The following is a 14627-nucleotide window of genomic DNA, read 5'->3' on the forward strand; positions in this document are numbered from 1 at the left end:
ACTGTGAGGTCAGAGGATGAGGAAGGACAAACCAAGCCAGCAGGGTCCCCAAGTGATGTCACATGATCTTGGACTCTGCTCTGTGGAGAGCTGATGCCAATGCAGTTCTCCTTTCACCCATTCCTCCCCATCCGCTACCACCCCCACCCTGCCCCACCCCACCCCAATTCCCAGAATGCCCTCTAGGTAGTAACAGTAGATCTGGCTAGGAAGCTGTGTGACTGGCCGTGGTGACCCCTGGGAGTAGATGCTATCTGGTCTCTGTTGTAAGGACAAGCCAGAAAGTGGGGTGATGACTGAGTGGGCTCTAAAGTGTGTCTCCTCTCCCATTACCAGGTGGTGGCCCTGACCCTGATGAAGGCTGATGGAACAGTTCTGGAATGTTCTGAGACAAGCAATGCAGATGTGTTCCAGGCTGCACGGGTGCACCTGGGCTGCCTGGGTATCATCCTCACTGTCACTCTGCAGTGCGTGCCACAGTTCCACCTTCAGGAGACATCCTTTCCTTCCACCCTCAAGGAGGTACTTGTCTTTGGCTCTCCACTGCCCAGCCTCAGAAAACAAATAGATGTCCTGACAAAGGGTGCTAGCCCTCAGGCAGTTCCCACGGACCTCTGGTACCCTGAGAGGACATGGGTCGGGAGACATAGATCTTACTTCACCTTCCTTGGCCTACGAGAAACTTGGTCAGAACCCTGGTAGACTGTAAATCCCAGAAGCACCTCAGAGCTTACTGACATGTGTAAGCATGTTATGAGCAAAGGAGATGGGACAAGCAGGAGTCAGGAGGCAGGCCATCCACCCAGATCTGACACTCTAGTGGAAATGTGGGAGCTACAGCCCATCCTCTGGCAGGAAGAGTCTGTTGAGCAAAAGCTCCAGCTTCAGCATCAGTACTCGTTAGCTGAACGGAGCAGCAAGACAAAGACTGAACAATGTAGTGCGTAAGATCACCTTCCTCTGGCGGAGCGTGGTCCTCGCTGCCCGTCCCTTCCTGGACTATGATGGTCCTTCTCTCCTCAACCTATAAGACCTCCTTTGCAGCTGGAGGCCAGCAATGCCCTCCTGGGATCGATATGACCTGGGTATTGACCTCTGATACCCATTACCTATTGTTTTGGTAACACCACCTTCTCCCCATCTTCATTCCTGCCTAGCTCACCCCTCAGTCTCCCTTGAGGCCCCCCTGTGTTCTGTCACCATCCAAATGCCTGTCTTCAAAGGCCCATTTCTTTCACAAAAGCCCACTATTTGGGGTCATGGACCCTCTTCATCAATTGTCTAGGGAGTTGAAGATCTCTGTCAGTTTTCCTTAAAAATGTGTTCCTATTTGGAGATTAGGCCCAGAGCTATGCCTGTGGTGCCTTCCATGGTAAGGGAGTCCTTTACAGGACACGTGGGAGTCAATGCCCCTAAGAACAGATAGGCCACACCTTTTCCTGAAGCATCTCTCTACCCAAATCCCTTCCACACCTATCCTGAGCACCAGCCCATCTTTAGCAAGAGAGGCACGAGAGAGTTGTTCTTGCTCCCTGCCTTCAAAAAAAATCCCTGGCTCAACTATTAAGAGTGCAACTTTCTGAACTTCAAACTGTTCCCTAAGATGTCCTACATCAAAGCCAAAACATCTTTTTTTTTTATTTGGTTTTTTTGTTTGTTTGTTTGTTTGTTTGAGACAGGGTTTCTCTGTATAGCCCTGGCTGTCCTGAACTCACTCTGTAGACCAGGCTGGCCTCAACTCAGAAATCCGCCTGCCTCTGCCTCCCAGAGTGCTGGGATTACAGGTGTGCGCCACCACCGCCTGGCTAAGCCAAAACATCTTAACCTAACTTTACTAACAATATAAATCTCCAAATTTTTTCTAAGGGTAGTGGATGTTAGTAACAATCTTTGGAAAGGAAGTACAGGGAGGGACCAGGGCAAGTTACCTACTTCCTCCAGATACACCCTCCTTTTGACCCCCTACCACTTCCCACAATGCCTTCACATTTTGAGTCCATCAAGAGACTGGCTCACTCCGTCAGAGCCCTTACGATGGATGTAATCATCTCTGGAGACGTGCCCGCAGACCCACCCAGATGGGCCTCACTACCCTGGTGTTTCTCAGTCAAATTAAGTTGACAGTCAAGGTAATCTCTCCTACTTCCCTCTCCTGCCAGGTCCTCGACAACTTGGACAGCCACCTGAAGAAGTCTGAGTACTTCCGCTTCCTCTGGTTTCCTCACAGTGAAAACGTCAGCGTCATCTATCAAGACCACACCAACAAGGTAGCTACAGTACAGGCCCAATCTTGCCCATCATGCTGGAGCAGGGGGCTGCTGGTCACTAGGACACACTCTCCATCCTCGCAATGCCCATAGCCTACACACACTCCCCATCCCAGGGTGTTGGACATTTGTTGTCCTGACGGCCAGGGAAATGGGATTGTCCACACAATAACAGTAATGAAGTAGCAACAGAAATAATTTTTTGTTGGGGTCACCACAATATGAGGAACTGTATTAGAGGGTCACAGCATTGGGAAGGTTGAGAACCACTGGTGTAGGGTTTGTGAAGGGTGGCTGATGGACATCTAGACCATAGGATCTCAGAATGGGGACAGATGGCATCTTTGAGATAGCTTACATGGAAAAGGAATTTACTGCCAAGCTTGATGACCTAGGTTCAATTCCTGGGACCCACATGGTAGAAATTAGCTCCACTATGAAGAAATACGGCTGGTAGGTGGGTCGTCTCACTTTTCTCCCTCCTCCTCTAATGTGAAATCACTCCTGACATGTTTTCTAATCAGACATTATCATCGTCTAGTCAGAAGGCAGTTGAGCCTCTGGTATCTAACTCATAATACATTATCCCTCCCAGGCCCCCTCCTCTGCATCTAACTGGTTTTTGGACTATGCCATCGGGTTCTACCTATTGGAGTTCTTGCTCTGGATCAGGTAGGAATAACACAGGGCCTCCGTCCCTTCTTCTGTGTGCTGTGGTGGATGCAGGCCATTGGAAGAGTCCTGTACACCTGCAAATTGGGTCTGTCTCGTGGCTCTATCCCTGACTGCATATCAGAATCACCTGAAGAGCTTGGGGTTCATTCTAAGAGCAAGGAAAATCATTAGAAGGATTTGACAGACTATGTTTAGTAAGGCAGTCAGGGGCTGTGAGCCAGAGGACTGGGAGAGGCAAAAGGGATATAAGCGTGGGTGTGGGTGAGTCCGCGTGAGTCAGGAGTAAAGGTAGGACAAGTGGACAGGTGGTTGGGTGGATGTGTGGATGGACTTTAATGTGAGTCAGTTTTTGTGTTGCTATGACAAAACATGTGAGAAAGTCATTTTAAAAGGAGAAGGGGATATTTTGGCTCATGGATTCAGAGGTTCCAGTCATTGATACCTCTGCTGTGGGACTAAGTAGCAGAGATTCAACTGTGACATCACTGACGATGAGTCAACCTTCTCATGAATAATTATGTCTCAAGTACCACCTGCTAAACACTAGGCTTGTGTGTTTGTGTGCATGTATATATGTATATGTGTGTATATATGTATGTGTCCTTATGTATATGTGTGTATGTGTGTATATGTATATGTGTGTATGTGTGTGTATATATATGTGTATGTATGCATATGTGTATGTGTGTATGTATGCATATGTGTATGTGTGTGTGTGTATGTGTGTGTTTGTGCATGTACACCTCGATGTGTGCTGTCAACACCAGGTATCCATTTTCCTCCTTAGTTTTTAAAGACAAGGTCTCCCTGAGCTTATCTTTAACTTGACTAGACTCTAGATTTGACTAGACTCTCTGGCCAACAAGCCCCAGGATATGCTTGTCTCTACCGTCTCAGCACGGGGTTATAGGCAAGCACTGCTGTCCGAGCTTTTCTTCTTTCTACATGGGTTCTGGAGAGGTGAACTTAGACCTCCATCCTTACCCAGAAGGCATTTTATTATTGCCTGAGCCATCTCCCCAGACCTCAGCATGAAGCTCTTAACACATGGGCTTTGGAGGCGAACTCTACACCCACACCATACCACTGGCTATCTCTGAGAGGAGGAAGTGTCAGACCAAAATGAATAGCAGACACAGACTAAATGGTCCTGAGCAGCTGAGTCTGGCCTGTCAGTCACAGTCAAAGTGAGTATCCCAGGGGTTCTGAGACTATAGGTGCATTCCACGGCGCTGCTGGAAGTGGGAGGGACGGTGTTACTTGAACAGCCGTCCAGGCACTTTGTTCTGGGTCAGCTTCCCAGTGGAAGGAGAAGGGGAAACAGGGATCCTCCTCCATCCAGGAATTTGATGTTGTGGCTGCTACAGTCAGAACCCTTCCTTGTTGCTTCCAGGCCAGCTATAGAGTTTGCTCTCTGGCAAATGTTGTGACCTCTCCATGTCTCAGTGTCCTTGTTTTAAAGAGAGAAGATAGTGATGGCTGCTGTCTCTGGGCATACTGACATGGTTCAAGCCCTTCACCCCACCATCAGGAGGAGGCTAGTGTGTGAGGCAGGCAGCCGCCCCTCGCTTTTCTTTTCTTTTCCGTTTTTTTCTTTTCTTTTCTTTTTTTTTTTTCTTTCTTTCTTTTTTTTTTTTTTTTTTTTTTTTTTTTTTGGTTTTTTTGGATTTTGTTTTTTTGGAGACAGGGTTTCTCTGTATAGCCCTGGCTGTCCTGGAACTCTCCCCACCACCGCCCGGCTCACCCCCTTGTTTTTCACATGCCTCTCACTCTGCAGACCCTTGACTCTCCCAGTCTCCTGTCTGAGGGAAGCTCTGACTGGGAGCTACAGGCCCAGGTGGGACACGGTGGATTACTGGTTGGTGCTCAGTCAGGTCCAGTCTGACCACTGGGCCATCCTCGGCTGCATCCGTTTCTCATCTTCCCTGTTACACACTGGCACCATCCTCACAGCCCGACCACAGTGAGTTCTGTCCACAACCCTCCAGCCTCCATTCTCCACCCAGCAGTCAAGCATACCGCTCTACAAGATAAAAAACCACTCTGTCACTTCTGACTGGTGTCAAATGAGACTTCTTTAAGACATAATTTATATGCCATGCAGTTTACCTTTAAGTGAACCATCCATTGACTCTTGTGTGTTCAGTCTCCCACAACCATTTCCTCTCCTACACCTTAACCAGGGCAAGAAAGACACCATTAAGATGGAGCCTTGTTTCTGTGACCCTTCAATGGAGAGGTTAGGAGCCGGGTCAGCTGAGGAGGACCCTGAGGTCTTCTTTGTTCTGATAACTGACTTGGTCTAGTTTCAGGTCAGACCTTCGGGGAGCTGAATTCATGGTAGATGGGTGGGCCTTTCTGTCATGGTCCCCACAAAAAATTTTGGGACTTAAGCCCCTGAGCCTGGCTCCAGCCAGGCCTCTGAGGCTGCCGGTAGTAATGTTGTTCATTCCCTGTGACCGAGGTTCCCAGAAGGTACAGCCATCCTTCCCCACTGGGATGGCTCCCCAGCTTTTCCAGGTCCTCAAGCCTTCAGTGAAGTGTCCCAGTGGGAGAGCCTCCGCTCTGGGGCCTCAGGCAGACCCAGCTGTGTTGCATGCCCTGGAGGCCCAGCCACAGAGGACGCAGGGATATTAGTTGGATATGTAGCACATGACTTTGTCCCTACTAGGCAGGTGCTGGGGCCATCCTGCACCACCCTGGGGCAATGCTAATGTGTTCTTGGCAATGCAGCCTATCCACAATGAACAATTAGGGTTTTCATAAAGAAAATGGACCTTGTGACTATTGTGTATGTACATGTATGTGTATGAATATCTCTGCATGTTTATGTATGCATGTGTGTGTCTGTGTATGCACAGATGTGCATGTTTCTATGTATATGTGTGTGGATTCGTGTGTGTGTGTGTTTGTGTGTGTGTGTGTGTGTGTGTGTGTGTAGATCTTAAAAACAATGGCATGGTAAACTTTTTAGAGCCAAAAGCTAGGAGGCAGTTGTGTCTTTGCCTAAGAAGCACTGAGCTCTCTAAGTTCCCCAGGGAGCTCCCAGCATTGTTTTTTGGGACAAGAGTCTGCCCCCAGACCCTCCTAGGACGTTGGCCCCTTTTAGCTGCTTACTCTTGGCAGCATTGAATAGAGGTTCCCAGGGTGTAGGAGGTGTCTTAGGGTTTTACTGCTGTGAACAGATACCGTGACCAAGGCAACTCTAATTGGGGCTGGCTTACAGGTTCAGAGAGGTTCAATCTATTATCATCAAAGCAGGAACATGGCAGCATCCAGGCAGGTATGATGCAGGAGGAGCCAAGAGTTCTACATCTGAAGGCTGCTAACAGAACATTGACTTCCAGGCACCTAAGATGAGGGTATTAAAGCCCATACCCACAGTGCCACGCCTACTCCAAAGAGGCCACACCTACTGGAACAGGGCCACACCTTCTAATATTGCTCCTCCCTGGGCCAAGCATATACAAACCATCGCATCCCACTCCCTGGTTCCATAGGCTTGTTCAAACATATGAGTCTATGGGGGCCATACCTAACATAGCCTAATGCAAAATATATTTGGTCCAACTTCAAAAGTCCACATAGTCTATAGCAGTCTCAACAATGTTAAAAGCCCAAAGTCAAAGTCTCTTCTGAGATTCATTCAATCACTTAACTGTAATCCCCAAAGCAAGGCAGGAAACCAGTTGGGCAAACTCCAAACTCTGCTTCTCCTTGTCTGATGTCAAGGCGATCTTCAGATCTCCAACTCCTTTTTCATCTCTGTTAACTGAAACAAACTTCTTTCTCCTAGGCTGGTTCCACTCCCTATTTCTTCAGCAGATAACCCAGGGCTTTGGCATCTTGGATATCTTGGGGTCTCCAAGGCAACTTCTTGTTACAGCTTCCTGTTCCGATGTCTGGGATCCACACATTCTGGCTTCCTCCAAAGGGCTGGCTTCTCCTCTTCAGCTCTGCCCTCTGTAGCATTCTAAGCCCACATTGATCCACTCTTCTGCTGCTGCTGTTATCAGTGATCATCCTGTGGTACTGGCGTCTCTAATACGCTGGATTCTTGTCTGCTGTGACTCGGCTTCACAAATAGCCTCTCAGAGGCTCTCTTCATAGTGCCAAACCTCAACAACTTGACATGACCTGTTCAGCCCCGGGCCATCAACTATAACTAAGGCTGCACCTTCAACAATGGCCTTCCATGGCCTCTCTCACAGTGCTGAGCCTCCGCTGCTCTTCATGACCCCTTCATGCCTTCAAAACCAGTATCACCTGGGTGACTCTTACACATTACCCAGTACAGATGCAGCATGAGGTACAGCCTTGGTTATCTCTGGAACACAGCTTCTGTGTGCTCTCAGAAAACACCTCCCAGATTTCACCTCAATGATGCTGGTCTCTTCTTAATCACCACTAATTTCTTAGCTCCAGGTAACCAGCATCAATTGTCCCAGTGGTCCCTTCTACTCTGGACTCTAAAGCCAGAGCCACATGGCCGAAGCTGCTGAGTTCTGCTGCTTGCTGGGGCTGGAACATGGCCCCTTGTTCTATTACATTATCGCCAGCTTTCTGTTTTCTGATTCCTTCAGTGCCTAAGCTTGGCTGTCCTGGAACTTGTTCTATAGACTGACTTTGAACTCAGAGATCTGCATGCCTGTCCCCTAAACACTGGGATTAAAGATGTGGTCTACCAACCCTGGATTTAAATTTTTATTCACCTAGAATTTGCTCTGGTCTAGGCTGGCCTTGAACTCAGATATCTGTTTGGCTTTATCTCCAGGGATTAAAGGTGTGTACCACCACGCCTAGATCTAACTTTAGCTGGGTAGGATCTTGCCCCAAAGCCCTATTCCTTAATCTGTTATCTCCTAGAACAGAGGATTCAACTCCTTTCTCCTTCCTGGTGCCCCTTTAATATTTAAACCATATATTTTATATTTTTTCTCTCCAAGCTTGCTGCACTTGTTCAAAACACTCTTCATGAGACTTAACCAGAGAACAAAGTCTCCGGTGGGCTTTTTTGAGACTTGTCAATGCAGTTAAATCTGAGTCTCTTCACCTTAGTCTGCACAGCTGAGATCACTCACAGCCCCACAGTCTTTCTCATTCCCACTAGGATAGCTCATGAAGCCCCTCTTAAAACATTCCACGGCTTTCCAAATCCACAGTCCCCCAAATCCACATTCTTCCAAACAAAACCATAGCCAGGCCTATTACAGCAATTCCCCGGCCCCCATACCAACTTCTGTCTTAGTTAGGGTTTCACTGCTGTGAACAGGCAACCATGATCAAAGGCTGTTAGCAGAATACTGACTTCCAGGCAGCTAGGATGAGGGTCTTAAAGCACAGTGCCATGCCTCCTCAAAAAGGCCACACCTACTTGAACAGGGCCACACCTTCTAATAGTGCCACTCCCTGGGCCGAGCATATCCAAACTATCACAGAAGGAGAGTGAATGGCACATTCTTTTATAATTTTTGTTTTTGCTTTTTTTTTTTTTGAGGCAGAATTTCTCTGTGTAGCCATGGCTGTCCTGGAACTCACTCTGTAGACCAGGCTGGCCTCGAACTCAAAAATCCACCTGCCTCTGCCTCCCAAGTGGAATGACACATTTTTTATGGAGCTAATCCTGGCAGGCATCTGCTAAAGTTAAATTTTGACTCACCCTTGTCCTAGCTAGCCAGTAAGGCCTTGAGACGTGGACATTTGTTACTGTGGGGTGTGAAGTGACAAGACATTGTGCAGAGTCTTAAGGGTTGCTGATAGGTGAAAGGTAAGATAAAGCGGGGGTGGGGGCTGGGGGTGTCACTGTCCCTACCTGGACCAATGCCACACTGGCCTAGCCTGGATACAACAAGGTCGCTAGGAGACAAGGAGTGAGGAGCGAGGGGTGGTTTGGGAAGAACTCAACTGCGCACAGCTGACAGGGTAAATGCTGGGCCCTAACCGCTCTGCCCTGTCTGTCGCCTGCAGCACCTACCTGCCGTGCCTCGTGGGCTGGATCAACCGCTTCTTCTTCTGGCTGCTGTTCAACTGCAAGAAGGAGAGCAGCAACCTCAGCTACAAGATCTTCAGCTTCGACTGTCGCTTCAAACAGCATGTCCAAGACTGGGCCATCCCCAGGTAGGTGCACCCCCGGGTAGGGATATCCCCAGGGAAGACCTTCCCCAAATAGTGCACTGCCCCAGATCTACCATGAAAAAACAGGGTTCCTCTAGAGCTGGGAGTCCCTGGTGCCATGAGCACCCCAGGCTCCGGCCCGGGTCCCCTATATAAAGCCATGGAGGAGGACTGGGGTGGTCCCTTCTTACTCTGAAGTCTCTCCTGGGCTGAGGGCAGGGAGAAGACCAAGGAGGCCCTGCTGGAGCTAAAGGCCATGCTGGAGGCCCACCCCAAGGTGGTAGCCCACTACCCCGTGGAGGTGCGTTTCACCCGAGGTGACGAAATCCTGCTGAGCCCCTGCTTCCGGAGGGACAGCTGCTACATGAACATCATTATATACAGGTGAGAGCCCACTGCAGGGGTGGAGGGTAGGGAGCTGTCCCTTCGTGTGTAAAGGGATTCCTCTCCATCCCTGATCTTCCAGTGCCATTTTCTGAGGCCACCTTCTCTGTTGGCAGATCACACAACCCTTAGCTGGTGATGGCATCTCACTCCTTATGAGTTCTTAGAGTGCTGCCTCCTGTAGAGTCCTGTGACATATACCACTTATAGGCTATGCTACACCACTATAGTCTAGCACCAATAGTGAATTAACACCAGTGAGGGATATTTATCATTTGTGAGGATTATATAACGGAATGAGCAATATATTTTCACTCAGGTGCCCACCCTAGTAAGATCTCTGCTGGCCTGGAAGCCATGCTGTGTTGGGGTGGGTTCTGGGCTAGTTTACGTTCAACAGAAGAGAGGCGGATATCTGATGTTGGGTCCCTGCTGCATAGGTGTACGTGTCAGTCCAAGGCTGAACCCCACCCTTGGCTGGCCCTCTCTCTTTTCAGCCTGCAGGAGACACCTGGAGGACTTAGTCTTTTCCAGTTTCTTGCTAAGATGTATCTCTCATCTACCACCCACCCCACCTCCAGTCTTGCTTCATGCCTCCACAAGACATAGGCCTTCTCTGGCTTTGAAAAGAAAAAGTGGCCACCTTGATCTTTCTGGGGTGTTTCTCCCCCGTGTGTAAGGCCTCAAAACCTTGCAAAGTCAGGGACAACTGAATTCAGGGTTTTTTTTGGTTTTTTGTTTGTTTGTTTTTTGTTTTTCGAGACAGGGTTTCTCTGTATAGCCCTGGCTGTCCTGAACTCACTCTGTAGACCAGGCTGGCCTCGAACTCAGAAATCTGCCTGCCTCTGCCTCCCGAGTGCTGGGATTAAAGGCATGTGCCACCACGCCCAGCCTGAATTCAGTTTTTAGGGAGCCTCAAAGAGCCATAAACATTTTTCTCAAAGATGCACTCAAACACCAGTCGTCTCATTCATAGAGGATGTAGCTAGAGCGAGGTCTGTGTGTCAGCTGTCTGCCTGTCTCAGCTTCTCGCCCCTCGACTGCAAATGCAGGAGTGAGAGATGCCGTGAGATGCATCTGCACGTGTTTAAGATGTTAGCACTGACGTCAGCTTTGGAGATCAGTCCCTCTGGGGCTGAGTAGCTGGGCAAGAGACCAACTGGAGACCTTCATTAGGTTACAAAGCCTTGCTTTCTAGACATAGATGAAGTCCTCTGGGGATGCCGAGGCACTAGCCAAAGTACTGTATGTGTGTGATAACATGTGGGGATTGTATGTTGACTAGTATGTGGGGATGCTGTGCAAATTTAGTGGGCATTATATATGCATATCATGTGTGAATACTAGATGTGTAACTATTGTGTGTGTTTTATTTAAGTATTAATTATTGTGCATTATATTAATTATTATATTGAGAATTTGTGCATTATGTGTCTATTATATGAATACTGTATGCATGAACAGTGTGTGGGGGTATTGTGTGACAGTCACAGGTTGCTTGCAATGGGGAATTATTCTGGCAAACACCATTAGCAATTTTATCACAATGAACATCACCCTGAACAGCACAGCCCTGGTCTTCCTAGGCTGCATGCCTGTACAATGCATTGTATCTATTGTATATGATTGTGTCTAACCTCTGTAACCTCTTCCTGGGCAAGAGGAATCTTTCAGCTCCATTACCCTTGGTCAGTCTTTGACCAAGATTAAACTCACAGTAATGTCCAGGTTCCAACTGATAAATACAAGAGGGGACAAAGTCTCAGGGAACCCTTGGGATGTGCAGTGAGTAGGCATCTGTCCTGGCAGTGCTGTTCTGCAGGGTGAGCCAGCCTGATCTCTGGTCGCCTGCCAGATAAGGGGCAGGTCAGAAATGGCACCTGAGACGGTGGTACCACATTATGGACAGAGCGGGATGGCCACCTTCTTCCTCTCTACTCTAGGCCCTATGGAAAGGAGGTGCCTCGACTGGAATACTGGCTGGCCTATGAGACCATCATGAAGAAGTTTGGAGGCAGGCCCCACTGGGCAAAGGTAAACTTTCAGACATTTCCCCTACACCCATAGCCACCGGGCAGCTGCTGTGCGCTTTGCGTACACCAGAGGGCGCCCTCCTCCCTGTTAACTCTGAGGAATCCTCCTAGCTTCTTAACCAGCTAGTGAAAGGGCACCTGAATACACCTCTCAGGAGCTCTGCCCCTGAAACCCAGACCCCTTGGACTTCCTAGAAACTTTTTCACTTTATTACATTTTCCTATGGAGCTTTCGAGCTGGATAAGGCAGACATCAGCGTGCCCACTTAACAAATAGAGAAGTTAAGGCCTGTATAGTGGTGGGACTGGAGCTGGGGCCTCCATGGACACATTCTATCTCTGGATGCAGTCGAAAGCCTTTTAGCTTTGCTTTCCAGACCACTTTCTTTTTGTCAGGGGGCGGGGCATTGTCAGCGCAGGCTCAGGGATTCTGAGTGCTGGCCTGCAGAGACTTAGCTCTGTGAGGACAAAGCCCGCTACTTCTGATTGCTTCCACAGGCCCACAGTTGCACCAGGAAGGACTTTGAGAAAATGTACCCTGCCTTTCACAAGTTCTGTGACATCCGTGAGAAGCTGGACCCCACTGGAATGTTCTTGAATTCATACCTGGAGAAGGTCTTCTACTAAAGCAGGAGTGGAAGCAAGCTGCCCTGACCCCCTCACACTTCTGCTGCCTTTGGGCTGGGGTGGGTGGGTGGAGGGTTGTGGAGCAGTGTCTCACAGGCACTGTGGGAGCCGGCCTCTCCTCCCAACCACAGAGAAGGGCTGGGCTCTGGGCGGGGCCTCTCTGCCTTCTCCATCATCTTCATAATACCCATAATACTCAAATTCCTGTTTGCATTTCCATGAGCTGTACATGAACTACAGTCATCCCAGGAGAAAGGGACTCCAAGGATTGGGTCCTTCCTAGGCTCTACCGGTGCCTCCGACCCCCTTCAGAGGGGGATCGCTTGGCAAGAGTTTTGGCACAGAGGTGGCATGAGGCATGCTCTGCTTTCTTTTATCCTTAAAAGTCTTTCAGATGCCCAGAGACTGTCTGCTCGTCCTGGGCAAACCATCTTTCAGATGGGTCCGCCTGGCCTTCTGACTGCCGTGGCCTGACCCTCACGGTGTCTCTTTCCGGAGGTGTTTAGAGTGGAACTTGCCTATCTTCTTAACCAGTCACTGATCCCGGTGTTTCTCTCCCTTCACCGCGGAGACGGTTCTTGGGACTGGGATCTCACTGCACCCCTGGCTTTCCCTGGGTATGTTCTCATCTTCCTCTTCACAAATATGATTTCAGTTTGATGTGTGGCCTTTCTGGAGTGTTCCTTGGAGACCCAAGGTGTTCCAGGCACTTTGTAAGAATTAAAAAGAATTAAAATTAAAAGATTCTGAAGACATTTTCCTGCCCTTGAGAAATTCATATTTTAATTCTTTATCTCATGGAGAGTTAAAATGCAAAATGCACTTACCAACAGAATTGCCAGATCAGCAAAGGGGCAAAGGACTTGGATAGATATTTCTCTACAGCAGATACACAAGGCCGGTGAACACATAAGAATATGTCAATATTGTTGCATCTTAGGGAACGAAGGATGTATTGATGATGTATGATCAATACATCAATGATCAATATTATTACACCTTAGGGAAGGACAAATGAAACCATAATGACACGTAACTATTAGTATCAACAATAACAAACATTTAAGTATATAAGCTTATTTAAAATGCCATGGTGTTTTAAATTAGTTTTATAACTCAATGATTGCCTGTTTCTTGTGTGTGAGCTTTTGTAGATAGCAATGCCACAATGACAAGCCAAAAGTTTATTCACACCCACTGGGAGATGTTTCAGGGCAGCAAGAGTCCACACTGACTCCAGCCACAGTGTGCAGCCTTGTAGACTGGGACTTATAAAGTCACAGGTACCTAAAACCAACATTGAATTCCTTGCTTTAGATGTCTCCATTGGTTGCTTTCCCCTGGGGCACTCTGAAATGGATTGGTGCCGCTAACGCGTAAATGTGGGGCTGGAGAGAGCAGAGTGTAAGAGCGTGCCTTGCTCTTGTAGAGGACCCGAGTCTGATTCCCAGCACAGCATCAGAAGGCTTACAGCCACTGAAGCTCTAGCTCTCTCTTTTAGGCTCTGAGTATTTGCACTTATGTGCACAAACCCATAGGCACGCATACATACACACAGTGAAAATGAATCTTTGGTGGGGGAAAATGATGGCAAATGAAACCCCAAGGCATTGGAAAGCTCCAGGTCTAAGTCGCCTCACCCCTGCCCTTCCACAAAAGAAGAAGCTCAGGGAAGTAAAGAAACTTGTCAATATGTCGAAGTGAGCTACAAAAGGTGATGTCATTAAACTCTTCAAGCAAAGGTAGAGGGCTTGAAACAGGCTGCATGTGTGTGGGGAGAAAGGCTGACTGCTTGTTGTTTAAAGAAAAGGCAAAGTCCAGAGCTGTCTGATATCAGGATGCATATCATTCAATCAGTGAAGAACGCGGCCACCCGGACCCAGCGGGACCGATATGCCTGGCCAGCATGCCCTCCGACCGTCCGTGGCCTCTAGAACGGCGCCTTCCACCACCAGCTTGTAAGATGCCTTTCCCATTATCCATCTGATGGCATGGCACATCTGGAAACCCCCGTAAAAGGACAAAAAGAGGTGAACCCCATTCTGGGAAAATCCACACATAGAACCTCCCACCCTGTTTAAACTCACAAATAACCCCCATTCCGTTAAGTTTGCTCATTAAGGGGACTGTCCAAAATCCCAGCGACTCCAGTCTCGAAAAAAAGCCCCCACTCCTCAAATGTCCCTGGCTGTGTGTCTCTCCACACCCATGCTTAAACAGCACGGATTGTCCTCTTTTTAATTAATTATTTTATTTACATCCCAAGTGTTGCAATCTCCCTCCTACCCCCCTCCACCTCCGCTTCTTAGCAAGTCCCAGACTTTCCCTCTGTATTTACCAAACTCCAACTTGGCTTCATACTGACTCATCCTAAAAATGGTGTTTTTGCAGCAGAACGCTGCACCCGTGTAGCAACCTGGGGAGAGCATCTCCTACTGCTGGAGACAGGCGCTCCTATTTACTTTAGATAGTTTACATTTCCATTCTTAATGCATAGTTACAGTTCCATTTCCACAAACTGAGCATT

General features: G+C 48.4%; 1 protein-coding gene across 1 annotated transcript in view; it reads left to right on the top strand.

Moving 5' to 3' along the window:
* LOC127690691 (L-gulonolactone oxidase) overlaps positions 1 to 12142 on the top strand; it is a 30614-nt gene extending 18472 nt beyond the window's left edge. Inside the window, exons 7-13 of the mRNA XM_052190259.1 lie at positions 337 to 522; positions 2160 to 2267; positions 2863 to 2939; positions 8910 to 9059; positions 9276 to 9440; positions 11384 to 11474; positions 11972 to 12142. Of these exons, the coding sequence (XP_052046219.1) occupies positions 337 to 522; positions 2160 to 2267; positions 2863 to 2939; positions 8910 to 9059; positions 9276 to 9440; positions 11384 to 11474; positions 11972 to 12100 (906 nt within the window). The 3' untranslated portion in view covers positions 12101 to 12142. The remainder of the gene's footprint in view (positions 1 to 336; positions 523 to 2159; positions 2268 to 2862; positions 2940 to 8909; positions 9060 to 9275; positions 9441 to 11383; positions 11475 to 11971) is intronic.
* The last annotated feature ends 2485 nt before the right edge of the window (positions 12143 to 14627 follow it).

Source organism: Apodemus sylvaticus, chromosome 8 (assembly GCF_947179515.1).
Source record: "Apodemus sylvaticus chromosome 8, mApoSyl1.1, whole genome shotgun sequence".
NCBI lineage: Eukaryota > Metazoa > Chordata > Mammalia > Rodentia > Muridae > Apodemus > Apodemus sylvaticus.